Raw genomic sequence first — 17,134 nt, 5'->3', positions numbered from 1 at the left:
CCATTCAGCTTCCGATGAAGGGGCTTTTGAAATAATACCGGAGCTCTCCAGTCTGTTCAGTTCTACTTCAACTTTTCTTTAAATGCCAACGGAATTTTTCTCGGTTTACAAAATTTTGGAACAGCGTCATCCTTCAAAGCCAAATGGATCTTGTTGTGCTTGAATCACCCCAACTCACCTTCAAATACCGAAGTATGTTTTTTCAAAATTGATCCAATAACTTCTTACAATCCTTTTCGTCTATTGATAAGAAGTGAAAATCGATTTTCAAGCTCCAATTCCTCATTGTTTGACGTCCGAATAAGGGTTGACGGGTTCCTTCAAAACAAATACTTCTTCCAATGATTCATGCTCCTTGTACCTCATAATAGCTTTGAACGTCCCAACAGCACGGAAACCAGAACCATTGTAGCACAAAAATTCTTCAGTAGAGTTTGTCTTCAAAGGGATGTCTTGAAACAATCGATCATACATGCTCTTTGAAATAGCGTTCACAGGACTTCCGGTATCGACTTCAAAATTGACAGGATGTTTATTCACGACAACTTGAATTTCCACCGGCGGAGGAACATCGAGTTTGTTGATTCGCAAATGATTCACTTTCAAACTATGCTTCTCTCTTGATTGCTTCTTATCTCTTGATGGACAAACCTTCGCCAAATGGCCCTTGTTGTCACAATTGCGGCAGATATAACTTTTGTATTGGCATTTCTTGAAATCATGATCTCCTTGACCACACGCGTAGCACTTGGCTTCATTCTTGTACTTTTTCTTTTGCTCATGTACTTGAATTTTATGGACTTCCAAAACTTCTCGTTGCTGCATAGTAGATTCTCTCTTCATAGCAATCTTTAAAAGGTTCTCCAACGTCGAAGTTGCTTCCTCCTCGCATAAGCGTTCGAAAATTGGTCCTCTTCGCATGCCGGTCACAAAAATGTTCAACAAAAACGGATTTAATTGGTCGCCGAACTCACAGTTGGCTGCTAACTTCTTCAAGCGAGTACTCCACTCCACAATCGATTCGCCTTCACCTTGTCTTGCCTCAAAAAACTTCGCTCTCTCCCGGAAAACAACCAGCGTCGGGGTAAACCGCTGCTTCAATAAATCGCATAGCTCCGAAAACTTCTTATTTTCAGGTAGCGCCGGGAACGTTAAATTCTTAACAATTTGGTAGACTTCCATAGACACAGCCGTCAATAAAAACGCAGATTTCCTTTTGTCGTCCTTATCATCGATTTGATAGGCAACGAAAAATCTCTTCAAACGCTCTTCATACAACGGCCAGGAATCTCCAACATTAAATTCCGGAGGCTTGACAAAATTCATTCTGGATTCGGTTTCTCTCGTCGCCAAATGTAAAGTATCGAAGGAATGAAGGAAGGCGTCAAACATGCAACTACTTTATTCGAGAGTTGATAATGGAATGAATCTAACATATTATTATAACAAATGGATTGCCTTGATGATTTCCGGTTGGTTATTTATTATGCTTAGCAACTTCCGGATACCAAGCATGGCTGGCTATGCCACAGAAGCCGTGCAAATAAAACTTGGTTCCATCTTCGTCGTTAAGTGTTACAGATTTTCGTCGATCTCCAGTAAGTGAGGTGTCTATCTCTTTTACAATGTTCCAAACTTGTTTGGGGGGTGTGTTTTCGTCAATTTTCTCCGGGAGCTCTCTAATATAGACCCTTCTAGCCTTGCGGAACTCCCTGCTCTTCTCCTCTGCAGCTCTAGGTAGTTTCGCTCCGATTTGTTGTGATTGTAGTTTCTCAGAGCCTCCCTTTTAGCCTTGTAGAGTTCGGAGATGCTTTCATTCCACCATTTTTTGAGGTAATTTCCCTTCTTGTTTTTCACCACGTACGAAGCTTCTTCTATCACCTCTTCGAAGATATTCTGCATTTCTTCCGGGTCGTAAAAGTACTGGGGTCTCATTTTGTCCAGGAGGTCGATTGCCTTGTCTTGGTTAACTCTCTTGCAAATCTGCCGAATGACTGGGATATCATCTCCAATTCCAATCCGGATCGACAGATGTGCGCTGCCGAACTCTTCATCAAGCACCTTCCACCTTGCTTTTCTCGCCATTCCCTCTGTAACCAGAGTCAAGTCTATTGCCGAGTCACGATTGCCGGGGGCCAGGCACATTGTTGAGCTACCATCGTTTAAAAGGATCAATTTGGAATCTGCTATCAGCTGGTTAACTAGTTTCCCTCTTGAGCACTCCGGGTAATACGGGCTTCAGGTGTTATGGTGGGCGTTGAGGTCTGCACCTAATACTACTTCACCTTCCAGTTGTTCCAGCCACCGAAATAGATGCTGTGATCATCTGTAACTTGGTTGATTGGACCTGCAGGTAGGTACGCTGAGATTAGGTTGACAGGGTCGCCTCCATTGCTGATTTTTACTCCAACGGCTTCAAGGATGATGAAATCTGGCATTCTGATGTTTTTAAACTCCATTCCTTGTTGGATCAGTATCCCCACTCCTCCGTATCCTTCTGGTCTTCGTTTCGATGCAAGTTCAAAGTTTTTCATCCTGAAATGCTCTCTTTGAGCTAGATTTCCTGGAGTAAGGCGATGGTGAAGTTGTTGGACATTAGGTACGTGTACAATTCTTCTTTGGTTTCGGGTGGTCTTAGACTTTGTACGCTATGTTGAAGGATTACTGCTTTATTCGCCATTTCTATTTTCTTGTACTATTCTTTCCTCTTGTTGAGCTCCTGCGTTGTTGTCGATTATCTCGTTGATTTTACTGAAGATGTAAACGATTGGCTGGTCAGTGTCCAGTTCGTTATGTTCTTGCTGCATCCGCTGGGCGATGTGGTTCCTCAGCTCCACTAGTGGTTTCAGCCAAGCCTTCCACCTCAGCTGTTTGATCAGGTCCTCTCGCAATCTTGCCAGAACCGTTTCCACTAAAATTACGTCGAATCCCTGGTCTACGTTACCAGGAGGTAAACCTACCCAGTCGTTTCTACTGCTACCCTGCGTCTTTCTCTTCACTTGTCTGCTAGTCGTACCTTCAGATCTTCTCGCTTCTCTTCTCGAGCCCTGTCCTCCAACATCGTTCAGCTCCGGGAACTCCTCATTTGAATCGACTTCGAGGATGTTGAATCGGTTGCTCAACTTCGGGAACTGTTCTTCCGCTTCGGCGTAGGTGAGCTTTTCTGTCCTCATTGTGTTAAGGATGTTCTCTCTCCGTTTGCGCTCCTTGCACATTTTGTTTCCGGCTTGGTGTTTTCCACCACAGTTTATGCACTTATCGTCTTTGGTTACTGAATTAGTGGAACCATTTTTTTCTGACTTGTGCTGCTCGGGTACCCAGCTTTAGCAGCATCTCCCACTTTGTGAGGGATTAGGGACCTCACTGTCTAGCGAGTGACCCCATGTATACACCCCAGTTCAATAATTGATAATACCCTAAAAGTAGGCAATTACCAAGGATTGGAACGCTCTGTATGATGCATGAAAAAACTAAAATTATCAATAGTTATCGTTGATAATCAAAAGTTCCAATACTACTGGCAAATTGGTGGAGAGTTTTCGAATCGATTGATATATAAATCTTTAAAATCCATTGGAAGATAAAGGACCTATTAATGCTACAAATCTTACATGATTTCGTGACGGTCCCCAATTTTGAAATTTCCATTTTACACCCTGTATCCGAGTCTTCCCCTTAGACGTAGTTTACGTCAAAAAATCAAAACCAAGTAATTCGGTGGCAATGCGCCCGAATAGTAAACGTTAATGCTGTCCAAAGAGCAGCTTAAAGTAGCTTGAAGTTGTTCCCATCCCTCTCATGTCCATTTGTTGACAAACGAGAACGAGCAGGAGGAGAACAACTTCGAGCTGCTCATCGAACAGCACTGTTGTGAGCGGGAATAACAACAGCTGTTGCTCTGTTGAAAAGATATTTTAGTTACTAGATAAAGATTGTCGCTTCGGTTCCCTTTGTTCTGCTGTCCGGAACCAAGCTGTCAAATCGTATGGATTTTCCTTCTTTGACATTTAGCTCCCCTATCCTCGCCAGCGACAATCTTTATCTGGTAACTAAAATATCTTTTCTCTGTTGTTATTTCCGTCTGCAACTCAAAAATATTCAAAGAGAAAAGGGAAATATACATCTTTCTGAGAAAGGTCTGAAATAAAGAAATCAGAGTCAGTTTCTGATTGTATCATAACGCCCCTATACACTATTTAAAGCGGTTATTTATATACGCTTTACATTCATTTCGAACATTCACCTTGTTCAATCTGCCTTGATCATATTTCGATAGGGTGTGAAAAGTAAAATAATCAAAAAGAGGTTATAACATACAGAGAAAGAATGTCGCTGGGGTTCGTTCTGTTGATCGTTCATGATCCCACTGCACTGCGATAACGTCGACGGCAATAACATCCCTTATCTGGCCAACAGGTTATGGGCCCAGGAACGATTCCCGTTCTCCATCTTAGTGGGATGTTATTGCCGTCGACGTTATCGCAGTGGGATCATGGATCGGCCGCATAAGTCGCGTGGCGCAGTGGGATCATGGATCAGCCACGTAAGTCTTGGGTAGCGCCGGACGGAATTCATCAGGAGGTTGGAACGTTCGGTAGGATGCTGGCTGGTCAGCAGGAGTCCGAGAGGAGCGTCGGAACATTCAGGAGCTGGTCAACAGGGTGCTGTGCAAACGTCGGATAGAGGCCATTTGTACGGGCAACGGATTGGGCCAGGAGGAATTGTTCAGCGAAGAGGAGCTCTGGACGGGAGGCTCGGTGTTACGAGGAGCTAGGAGAGTTGCGAGGCGTGCACACTAAGGAGGAATGTTGGAATATCAGGTAGTGTGCGACGCTTTGCTGTAGATCGAAGATGGATAAGAAGCGGGCGCCGGTTAGTTGTAGTTGCTCTTTGGTATAGATTAAGAAATATTGTTATGGATGTATTGTATATACCTATTGTTGAATAAAGAGAACTGCAGCTGCTGGCAGAAGTATCAGTCAGTAGCCTGCCGTGGTGTAGAGAGGGAACTCTAGTTTTGTTTGTTCTTTGTGAGGGGGTTCCCTTCCTATGGCCAACACGTTCAAATCAGTTGAAAGAAATGTGTTTCAACGTTTATTTCGCGTTCAAATCAAGCTGTTTAGGCCTCACATAAAAAGTCCGTTTTTAAATATAGCATTAGAAAAGGTGAAATTACTAGAGAAATGGTCTAGAATTCTGAATAGTTAAAGTTATTTTTTGCAATTCCTTGCAGGCCTGAAACGGCCTACTTTTCCATACAAATGAAATGGGTGCTTTAATGAACATTATGCAACTCAAATGGGTTGCATAAAATCCATTAAAGCACTCATTTGGGTGCTAAAATGAAAAACCAGCATTAGAACAGCAGTTACATGACCATATTTAGCTCAATTAGCTTGGGTGAGTGTTCAAATAGTGTATACTCCGTGTCACACAATAAATGAAATAATTTGATGACATGGTTTCCAAAGGCGGGTTTATCTATCGTTTTATGGTCTGTCGAGCATACAATGAGGCATAATAACATGGAATATGTTTGTTTCCTGCAGCAGCATGATCTTTTGGCAAGATTGATCATGTGAAGTAAATAAAATTGTACCATTTTGGTACAGATTTATCATATCAAAGCCTATTTAGTCATTGCAAAAAATAGCGTGTGCAACTCGTTGCAAAACTCGATTTTTTCAGCACTCGTAGTATTTATCCAACTCGGCAAGCCTCGTTGGATAAACGTACAACTAGTGCTGAAAAAATCATCTTTTTGCAACTAGTTGCACAAACTACTATTTTAATGTCCTTAGATTTTACGAGTTGCAATCTAACGTACAGCACTACCAAAATGCGTATACACATACGTCATCTATAGATGACGCTATGTGAAAGCAATATCTAATGCAAGTCATGCAAGTCAAGTAATCTTGCTGGTGCTGAAAAAGCAAGAAAAATTGAGATAATGAATATGCTGAAAAACTCTACACAATTTAAGATAACAGACTAAAAATCACTTTTTTTTCTTTATTAAGGTGTTTTTGCCTTTCTCGTACAACAAAGTTGTACCAGAAGGCTATAATTTCACTCCAAAAGCCAAATTTTGATAGAAGGCTCGGAGACCCATAGTGTTATATACCAATCGACTCAGCTCGAAAAATTGAGCACATGTCTGACTGTGTGTGTGTGTAGCCCCGGGAATTTTTTATTGTTAAACACGTTTTATATAGAAGGACTTAACCGATTCGAGTGCAACTAGTTTCATTCGACGGAGAAACTTTCCTAGTTGGACACTATTGTTTTTGTTTGCTAATAACTCATTCGATTTGAATAATATTTCTATTTTTCTTTTAACAAATACGCTGTTTACATGCACACTTTAAGTCATTAATCAATTTAGCCATGACGCAATCCATTACTCTCATAATAATTGCTTAAAAATTACTCAATTATTGAGTAATTTATAAGCAGCGTGATAGAGTTGCATCAAATATTTTAACCGCCAAGATGTAGGCAATTAGCACAGCATTTACAACATTAATTCGAATCCAACATATCGAATCGAGAAAGGCATAATCACCACTTGGGGATAAATTTGGGTTTTTAATTTTAGATTAAGTTCAACACCGGACTAAAAATCATTGTTCGAGCCTTAAATTTTTTCGAAATCTCAACTCAACAATCAAATTTTATGAATTCTTTTCTGTTCTATTTAACTTAAAAAACATCAAGATGTGAAGAATTTTTTTTTCGTGATCAGGTAAATAACACAGACAAACAAACATAACACTCGTGAAATTCTTATCATTCACTGATTTACTGGTCCATTTGAATAAACATTAGTAGGCCCATCAATTCACCCGTGGCGCACGTTTGCTCACAACCGCCATCTGGTTCGTGATTTGCCTAACATAGTGAAAACCACAGATGTCGTTAGTGTTTGTACGACGATGAATCTGATGAGTTAGGGCCGATGTCCACGTAGCGGTTTTGAACTTGCGTGCACGCGGCGTCCACGCATTTGCGGCAGGAAGTACCCAACATCACATAGAATCATGCACACGCACTTGCGTTAACGCGGCGTCGACTCGCGTCTCATTTGCGGCGAAAGTTACCGCAAAGTCACCGCTTTTCCCCACAGGAACGCAGCGTGCACGCGAGTAGTTTTTGACATTTCTCTATTCTTTTTCTTTCCAACAAGATTTCTAATGGGAAAATCTGCAGAAAGAATCTGTCAGAGCGAAATCAAAACAAACAAAAATACTTCGCAAATCAGTTCATTTTGGTTTCGCAAATTAGTTTGCAAATAACAAAACGTTTCAAATCTAACTTTTTAAAGAATAGTGCGAGTAATAGTTCGGAGCAGCAAATGTTTCTTTCGCTCCTATGTTAATACCAGCCGTGATCAACACACCTTTGGAAAGAAGTGACAAGCAAACATCCCAGGCTGGCGAATAGTGTTAAAGTCAACCGAAATATGTGTGCGATAGTGACGTTGATTGTACCAACTTTATCAGAATAAATTGATTTCCGAACAGACAGCGATGTGACAGTTTTGGACTGAATGACGGAGCAGACGAAATTCAACCAACAAAGTGTATTCCGCGGGACCCTACACCAAGGCAGGCGATACCAGTTCCATGGGAAGAATAATAAATGTAAGTTCGATACCGAGATTCCTATATGTTAGCTTTTCTATTGCTGATAGATAAACATGTTTTTAGGAATGTTGACGGAAGGATGTCGTCAAACAATGTGGATTGCGATTGCAAAAAGAAACGGGACCACATGATGAGATGGTGGCGAGCCACAGTAAGACTCCGGGATCTGTGCGACTCTTCTAGTGTTGTGGGGCAACGCTATTGCGGTCGGTCCGTATTACAGTGGAGTGAAAATCGGCTGCAGTAACTGACCAAAATGTTTATTGAATTTTTATTCCGGAACAAAATAATGATTCGTCCCTATCTAGCCGATATATTAAATGATTAAAGAATCGTACCCCATAGACAACATATGATGGATTCAAGATAAGAACAATTAAATGTCTGGATCCACAATTATTCGAGATTAATCTAACCCAATGAAGTAATAAATTTAAGTTGGAAATAAAGAATAAAGAACATGAAATTATAACAATAATTATTTATTATAATTGTAGAAAATACATTGGGATAAAGCAAAGCAATGCCAAATTTTTGCCTCTCTGTATTGAAAACGTGTTTTCGGATTGTGTGGCATGATTTCAATTTCACAGCTCTACAATTAATTTCGGAAGTTCGAACTTTTCATTTTAGAAGTGACTTTGGGTGACTTTTGAATCGACAGTGAATTGATTTTTCTACTCTCTACTAGATAGTATCAATGGAACTTTTTATTTTGGGAAAATACTGAGATACTTGCTCTAGTCTGCCATCATATATGTAGGTAAAAGCTAATGACATGTTTTTAATAGCATTACCCATTGATTCTTGTTCGGGGGCAATGAGCTTCATACAAATCAAAATCAAACTTTTAAATTTGTAATTCTTTACATATTTCACGTTTGATGTCTTTATGTGAATCGATAACTCGATTCATATTGGAACAGAATGGAAAATGACAAACTGACAACAGCTGGCAGGCGGATGACATTTGGCGTGACAGATTGGTTTGACGTTAGAAGTTTTGCGGCAAATTACCGCTTGTCGTGTGCATTCATAGCCTGATTCAACGCCGAGTAACGCTGCGTCAACGCAGCTTGAAAAACCGCTACGTGGACATCGGCCCTTAGGGGCAAGCCAGAGTAGACGCGATGAGCGATGCGACGCGCGTAAAAGTATAACAATCATTATCAACAGGCTGTCAAACTGCACTGTCGCATCGCACGTCGCGTTCACTCTGGCTTGCCGCTTAATGTTAAAAGTGTTATGTCTGTTTGTCTGTCTAAATAATGTCAAGACCTAGACCGAGACCTAGAGCAACACCTAGAGGGAAAATGTATTGTACACGATAATGCGGCCATGGTAAAAGTAGTCTCACTCCTCAGGAATTCTGTCCGCGGTCGAGAAGCGAAATTGACCGAGTTGCAAGGCTAAAAACTTCTTGCCTGAGATGAGATTAAACAATCAATCTTTATAAAGAGAAAATTGTGTATCGATCCCATAGACATAATTATACAGCGTTGCGCCAGTTTCGCTAATCTCAAAAATTGGAGAGACTGAATGTGTATGTCAGAATGATTGTTCCGAGGAACAAATTGTAACATTACACGCTTTTTGTCTATGCTTGGTGAGTCTAGCTCTAGGTTTCTATTCGCGAAGTCGAAGCAAAATTCCTCACACAAACAATGACAGTTCTTTATGGATTTTTACAGTAGAGCAACAGAGAGGAGGAGATGGCGGCCATGTTTCACTCAAACTCTGACAGATAGAAATGGGGTTTCCCATAGGAGGGAAGAGCAGAATTTGCTTCGACTTCGCGAATAAATTGGGTAAAAATATGTGCATTCATGATTGTTGACTTAGACAATAAACACATATTAAAATAAACTACTTACAATCACACTATTGTTGTACTTTAAACTTTACCACTCGCTACTGCTGTTTGGTCTCGAATATTCGTTGAGGCTAGTGTTTGTTCGTCCTGTGGACTCGTACGTTGAATTGGAAACGGAAACTGTTACTACATGAGGGCTTTCCACGGTTGTCCTATTTTCCCTTCCTTCAAGATGATGAACTTCCAACCGATGTCGACGCAAGCCGGTTTTATGGCTAAAGCTACGATTACATAAATCGCACCCATATGGTTTCACACCTGTTATTGTTCGGAAGAATATGAATGAGCATAGCTATTTTCCAATAAATGTGATTTTTTCCACACTCACCAGTATGACTACTTTCGTGATCTATCTGGAACCGTTTGCGAATGAAGGTTTTATCACAATAACTACACTTGTACGGCTTGATACCTGCAACGACATTAGAAGGGGATATGTAAAATTTAAGACAAGTAGCACATATTTCATTTTTCATAGTTCTTTCACAACAGTTAGAGAATTGTCTAGAGTGCCCGTAGACTCTAAAGAACACCAATTTTCACATGACGTGGAAGATTTTGACTTAAAAAATGTATTGAAGGTAATCTCGAATCCACGACCCTCAATACGCTAGACTGGTGCTTTAACCAACTAAGCTACGAAATGAGCCCAAAATTCCAAAATTGGACTAGACAGGTTGAAAAGCAGCAGGCAGCAGGGACTATGTCCAAGGGCTTGACGATCCCTCCCCAGGCCATCTGCGAGTTGTGGGGCTTGCCTAGGATGTGGTGGGGTTTGACAGTGGGCCCTGTTAAACCTCTATAAAAAGCTGCATGTATCCGCAAGTAGGCCCCACCAAAGCGACCGTGTGCCGCTCAAAGCGCACAAGCCCAAGTCCTGGTGTTAGGTGGGACGCTTAACAGCCCTGACACGACGGCCCTCCGACGAGACAGGAGGTTTGCGCAGGCCCAATAAGCCGTATGGAAAACCTATAATTACGAGGAATATAAGAGATAATACGACTCAACATAATCGGCAAAGACCTGGGCGACGAATAAAGGATCACGATTGGAAGCTTGGAACATGGAATTGCAAGTCGCTAGGTTTCGCAGGTTGCGACAGGATGATCTACGATGAATTACATCCCCGCAACTTCGACGTCGTGGCGCTGCAGGAGATTTGCTGGACAGGACAGAAAGTGTGGAAAAGCGGGCATCGAGCGGCTACCTTCTACCAAAGCTGTGGCACCACCAACGAGCTGGGAACCGGCTTCATAGTACTGGGTAAGATGCGCCAACGCGTGATTGGGTGGCAGCCAATCAACGCAAGGATGTGCAAGCTGAGGATTAAAGGCCGTTTCTTCAACTATAGCATCATCAACGTGCACTGCCCACACGAAGGGAGACCCTGACGACGAGAAAGAAGCGTTCTACGCACAGCTGGAGCAGACATACGATGGATGCCCACTGCGGGACGTTAAAATCGTCATCGGTGACATGAACGCACAGGTAGGAAGGGAGGAAATGTATAGACCGGTCATCGGACCGGATAGTCTGCACACCGTATCGAATGACAACTGCCAACGATGCATAAACTTCGCAGCCTCCCGCGGAATGGTAGTCCGAAGCACCTTCTTTCCCCGCAAAAATATCCACAAGGCCACATGGAGATCACCTAACCAAGAAACGGAAAACCAAATCGACCACGTTCTAATCGACGGTAAATTCTTCTCCGACATCACGCATGTCCGCACTTACCGCAGTGCGAATATTGAATCCGACCACTACCTCGTTGCAGTATGCCTGCGCTCAAAACTCTCGACGGTGTACAACACGCGTCGAAGTCGGACGCCGCGGCTTAACATTGGGCGGCTACAAGATGGTAGACTAGCCCAAGAATACGCGCAGCAGCTGGAAGTGGCACTTCCAACGGAAGAGCAGCTAGGCGCAGCGTCTCTTGAAGATGGCTGGAGAGATATTCGATCCGCCATTGGTAGCACCGCAACCGCTGCACTTGGCACGGTGCCCCCGGATCAGAGAAACGACTGGTATGACGGCGAATGTGAGCAGTTAGTGGAAGAGAAGAATGCAGCATGGGCGAGATTGCTGCAACACCGCACGAGGGCGAACGAGGCACGATATAAACAGGCGCGGAACAGACAAAACTCGATTTTCCGGAGGAAAAGCGCCAGCAGGAAGATCGAGACCGTGAAGAAACGGAGCAACTGTACCGCGCTAATAACACACGAAAGTTCTATGAGAAGTTAAACCGTTCACGTAAGGGCCACGTGCCACAGCCTGATATGTGTAAGGACATAAACGGGAACCTTCTTACGAACGAGCGTGAGGTGATCCAAAGGTGGCGGCAGCACTACGAAGAACACCTGAATGGCGATGTGGCAGACGAAGATGGCGGTATGGTGATGGACCTGGGAGAACGCGCGCAGGACATAATTCTACCGGCTCCGGATCTCCAGGAAATCCAGGAGGAGATTGGCCGGCTGAAGAACAACAAAGGGTTGACCAACTACCAGGAGAGCTATTTAAACACGGTGGTGAGGCACTGGCTAGAGCGCTGCACTGGGTCATTACCAAGATTTGGGAGGAGGAAGTTTTGCCGCAGGAGTGGATGGAAGGTGTCGTGTGTCCCATCTACAAAAAGGGCGATAAGCTGGATTGTAGCAACTACCGCGCAATCACATTGCTGAACGCCGCCTACAAGGTACTCTCCCAAATTTTATGCCGTCGACTAGCACCAACTGCAAGGGAGTTCGTGGGGCAGTACCAGGCGGGTTTTATGGGCGAACGCTCCACCACGGACCAGGTGTTCGCCATTCGCCAAGTACTGCAGAAATGCCGCGAATACAACGTGCCCACACATCATCTATTCATCGACTTCAAAGCCGCATATGATACAATCGATCGGGACCAGCTATGGCAGCTAATGCACGAACACGGTTTTCCGGATAAACTGACACGGTTGATCAAAGCGACGATCGGGTGATGTGCGTAGTTCGAGTTTCAGGGGCATTCTCGAGTCCCTTCGAAACCCGCAGAGGGTTACGGCAAGGTGATGGTCTTTCGTGTCTGCTATTCAACATCGCTTTGGAAGGGGTAATACGAAGAGCAGGGATTAACACGAGTGGTACAATTTTCAATAAGTCCGTCCAGCTATTTGGTTTCGCCGACGACATAGATATTATGGCACGTAACTTTGAGAAGATGGAGGAAGCCTACATCAGACTGAAGAGGGAAGCTAAGCGGATCGGACTAGTCATCAGCACGTCGAAGACGAAGTACATGATAGGAAGAGGTTCAAGAGAAGACAATGTGAGCCACCCACCGCGAGTTTGCATCGGTGGTGACGAAATCGAGGTGGTAGAAGAATTTGTGTACTTGGGCTCACTGGTGACTGCCGAAAATGACACCAGCAGAGAAATTCGGAGACGCATAGTGGCTGGAAATCGTACGTACTTTGACTCCGCAAGACGCTCCGATCGAATAGAGTTCGCCGACGTACCAAACTGACAATCTACAAAACGCTAATTAGACCGGTAGTCCTCTACGGACACGAGACCTGGACGATGCTCGTGGAGGACCAACGCGCACTTGGAGTTTTCGAAAGGAAAGTGCTGCGTACCATCTATGGTGGGGTGCAGATGGCGGGCGGTACGTGGAGGAGGCGAATGAACCACGAATTGCATCAGCTGTTGGGAGAACCATCCATCGTTCACACCGCGAAAATCGGACGACTGCGATGGGCCGGGCACGTAGCCAGAATGTCGGACAGTAACCCGGTGAAAATGGTTCTCGACAACGATCCGACGGGCACAAGAAGGCGAGGTGCGCAGCGGGCAAGGTGGATCGATCAGGTGGAAGATGACTTGCGGACCCTCCGTAGACTGCGTGGTTGGCGACGTGTAGCCATGGACCGAGCCGAATGGAGAAGACTCTTATATACCGCACAGGCCACTTCGGCCTTAGTCTGATAAAATAATAAAATAATAGGTTGAAAAGCAACATTGAATTCATAAAACATCAGAAGTGAGAGCTACTATACGGTGATGCTCTGGAGTATATCAAAACCGTACGTTTACACTGTTTTAAATAAATTACATACCTGTATGTTTACACTCGTGTTCCACTTGGAGACGCTTTATCGTAAATTTTTTATCACAAAAAGTACATTTGAAAGGTTTGTCTCCTGTAAAAAGATGAAAAGAAACCCATGAAGCTGAAATACAACATATAACCATAATAACACTCACCTGTGTGATTCATTTCGTGTCTGTATCGTGTTGTATTGTTTGAAAAGGACATTGAACAATGTCGGCACGGAAAAGGACGTTCACCAGTGTGCAGTCGCATATGGTTGATAAGTCCTGCTTTGACCTTGAATGGCTTACTGCAAACCTCGCATTTAAAGGGAAACGGCGTGCTGCTGTGATCATACTCGTGCATCACGAGCTGTGCCTTCTGGTAAAATCCGGCCCCACATGTTGCACATACAAACGGTTTCTCGTCAGAGTGGTACCTCTGGTGAGCTTTCAAAGCGTTGCTACTGCCAAACCTTTTCTTGCAGATACTGCACTCGAATGGCTTTTTTCCCGCGTGATTTGTTTCATGAAGCAACAAAACGTCCCTGGACCGAAACTTTAGCCCACACGTTGCGCACTGATGGCTCATCGGTCGCGAGTTTCGTTTTCTATGCCGACGAAGCAACAGTACAGAGGCAAATCTTTTATAGCAAACTGGGCATTCAGATGGCTTTTGTGCATCATCATCCCCTACATAAGCGCGTTTGTGGACTTTATGATCTTCTTGACTGTGTTTTATCAGTTGAGCTTCGGATGGATATGATTTTGAACAATTCGTCACACAACAAAGTATTTCGCCAAACTCCTGCTTCATCTTATCTTCGATAGTTTTGGGATGTCTGTAAGCGTGTCTTCGCCTACTAACGGCGCTGATTAGCCGAATTCTACACTTACGGCACTCGAATAGTTTTGTTAATGTTTTCAACCGTTTATTATGCTTTTCTAAAGCCTTCATCTTATTGAACTTACGTTTACATATTTCGCAATATATAGTATCAGTTTTTTTAACCACGGATTTTGTATGCACTTCAATATGCGTTTCAAACTCTTCTTGCGTTCCGAAATATTGATAACACCCACAGCATACGAAGTTAATTTTCGGTAAGATGATAGTCTCGAACACTTCCAGTTCTTTTTCATCGAGAGAATCATGATCGTCTGGTGCTTCAGAATCAATGTCACTATCTGTTTTGCGTTTCGAAGATCTTTTGCCTTTCTTCTTAAGAGTGTCAACGTTTTTTCTTTTACTCGTTTTCATGCGCGCTTTAATCGTACTAAGCTTTTCATCTTCAGAATCTGACTCAGACTTTAGTTCTACGTAGTTTAAATCATTGTCTCCACCAACAATGACGCCATTTTCATCGTCAGATAATTCGGTTTTTACAACAATTACTTCGAACTCCACCTTATCTTTCTTCTGGTGTTTGCCATTTCGAAGTATTGTATCAGCATTGCGCACCTTTTCGACGAAAGCTTGTACAATTTGAACATCTTTTATGCAGGTTTCGCATATTTTACTTGGAAGTCCATCACCTTCAACTATCTGGAATTTAAATATGTAAGATGGGTGTATTTTAAGGGAAAGTTTCAAACCAGCAAAGAGATTACTCTTCCACGACAATGAGTTGGGTTGATGCTTATGAACATGTTTGGCATTACAGAAAACTTGCAAAAATTTAAATGTTTGGTCAAAAAACTTGATCGAAACCTGTCCACGTGATATATGGACAACCATTTAGATACAGACGTTTTGAACCCGTTGTTGGATATCCTCTTCGAATTTATTGAAACTTCTATATTTTGTACTAATTGTTCATAAAGTTTTTCACAAATTGCATTTTGTTTTGCACTTCAAAGTAATAGATACATACCTGTATGGAGCAGCTGAATATTACTGTTGTTGCGATGTTAACATCATTAATGATTGAAAATATGGAAACTAAACTGTTTTCTTTACATTCCATACACAAGCGACAAATATCCATCTCTGAAATTTAGATAAACAGTTCAGTTTTAACAATGCATAAGAAATCTGGAATGGGTAATTTCAACTGCTATAAATAATGAAAGTGAGGCCTTTCTCGTTCATAATACTCAAACATACCGATTTTTTTTTTTCACTAAAGAGATATTTAATTTAAAAAATGTTTTTGAGGTGACCACTATCCTTCGACGAGATTCGTATCCACAAATCTGGAAAGCAGACCAAGTGCCAATTAAAATGTTCAGTCATGTGATCAACATGATGATTCTCGAATTTTATCACAGCTCTTATCGTTTAGGAAAATCGAGGAAATAATAAACTCTGGAATTTTTAAAGACTGGACCGGGAATCGAACCCAGTAACCTTCAGCATGATTTTGTTATTATAAATCGAACAATCTTTTCACGTCTCGCGAAAAGACCTATTGCCGTTCCATCGCTTGGCGAAAGCTGTTAGTAAACTATTTGTCAATGTTACATCGGTCTGCTATACAGAGAGTGTACAATGTTAAAAACCCGCATTATACAAAGGGTTAAACTGTAGAATTATTTAAACTTTTGATCTTTGATTTGATTAGTGTTGATTAGAATGTTTCTGACCCACCCTAATGCTTATATTGATACGTTTTGAATAAGGCTAGCAAAAATGCATCAACTTTTCATAATCTTTTACACATTAAATTGGCATATTTTCAACTCACCTGGCTACTGTATAATGACGCAATGCTCGAACTGCTCTGGTACAAATATATTTCACTTAACTTGTAGGGATTTTACAACAATTTTTTGAATAAACAATCGCGTAGAGCATTCCATCACCTGAGGGATCCATTACCAATGTTTTGCTTTCTGTTTTGTTTATTTTCCGATGTTGATGATGACGGAAGTGTTCAGCTCGGTATACACTATAATCACTTTGGTGTAATAGTCTGGCGGATTTATTTTAATCGTCGCGCTCTTCTATATTGCAAATTTTGCGCCGTGTTCGACTCTCATGCAAAAAAATATTGTCCCTCCAAAATATGTTCCCACACACTTATTCTCGATTCTCTTGTTCGGCAATTTTTTCTACGGTTTCGGTCGGTAAACTATGAAAACTGCTGAGAAAATCAGCTATTCCATTAGAAATTACCGATTTTCTGTAATCTTTTTTATAATTTTGCCACATTTTACTGTATACGGTAATGACTAGTACCGAGTTTTCAGTAATATGTGATGTTTACTGGGAAATGCAGAAGAAGTCAGTAAAAGCGATTACCGAGTTCTGATAGGCTCTCAGTAGTCAATCTTGTTTACTGAGTTTTCTTCAATAACAGATGACAGCTGAAACATTTTTCTCAGCGCGTGTTTTTGTTCATCGTAATGGCATCATGCTGCACATTTTTTTTTAACGTTGCCACTGCCGAAACTAACAAATTTGGTCGGTCTGGACTTAATGCCTCTTCAACAAAACCTGATAAAAAATGGACTGGTGAACCTTGTGATAATTGTGTGCAAACAAATTGCTTCCTAAAGATGTATATTAGGAGGAGCTGTATTAGGTCTTCTGTTTG

At 42.2% G+C, this 17,134-nt stretch overlaps 1 protein-coding gene and 1 pseudogene across 1 annotated transcript in view; both read right to left on the bottom strand.

Moving 5' to 3' along the window:
- The window catches only part of LOC134210451 (uncharacterized), a 73,745-nt gene extending 57,308 nt beyond the window's left edge, over positions 1–16,437 (bottom strand). The window contains exons 1-10 of the mRNA XM_062686496.1: positions 16,283–16,437; positions 15,470–15,585; positions 13,770–15,141; positions 13,622–13,705; positions 9,851–9,934; positions 9,555–9,780; positions 2,678–3,321; positions 2,281–2,563; positions 1,700–2,152; positions 334–1,396 (exon numbers count right to left, since the gene is read on the bottom strand). Of these exons, the coding sequence (XP_062542480.1) occupies positions 334–1,396; positions 1,700–2,152; positions 2,281–2,563; positions 2,678–3,321; positions 9,555–9,780; positions 9,851–9,934; positions 13,622–13,705; positions 13,770–15,141; positions 15,470–15,583 (4,323 nt within the window). The 5' untranslated portion in view covers positions 15,584–15,585; positions 16,283–16,437. The remainder of the gene's footprint in view (positions 1–333; positions 1,397–1,699; positions 2,153–2,280; positions 2,564–2,677; positions 3,322–9,554; positions 9,781–9,850; positions 9,935–13,621; positions 13,706–13,769; positions 15,142–15,469; positions 15,586–16,282) is intronic.
- On the bottom strand, positions 522–2,534 carry LOC134213748 (uncharacterized; annotated as a pseudogene).
- Positions 16,438–17,134: the final 697 nt, after the last annotated feature.

The sequence above is a fragment of the Armigeres subalbatus genome, chromosome 2 (assembly GCF_024139115.2).
Source record: "Armigeres subalbatus isolate Guangzhou_Male chromosome 2, GZ_Asu_2, whole genome shotgun sequence".
In the NCBI taxonomy this organism is placed as follows: Eukaryota; Metazoa; Arthropoda; class Insecta; order Diptera; family Culicidae; genus Armigeres; species Armigeres subalbatus.
This window is presented reverse-complemented; position numbering and strand designations above follow the sequence as displayed.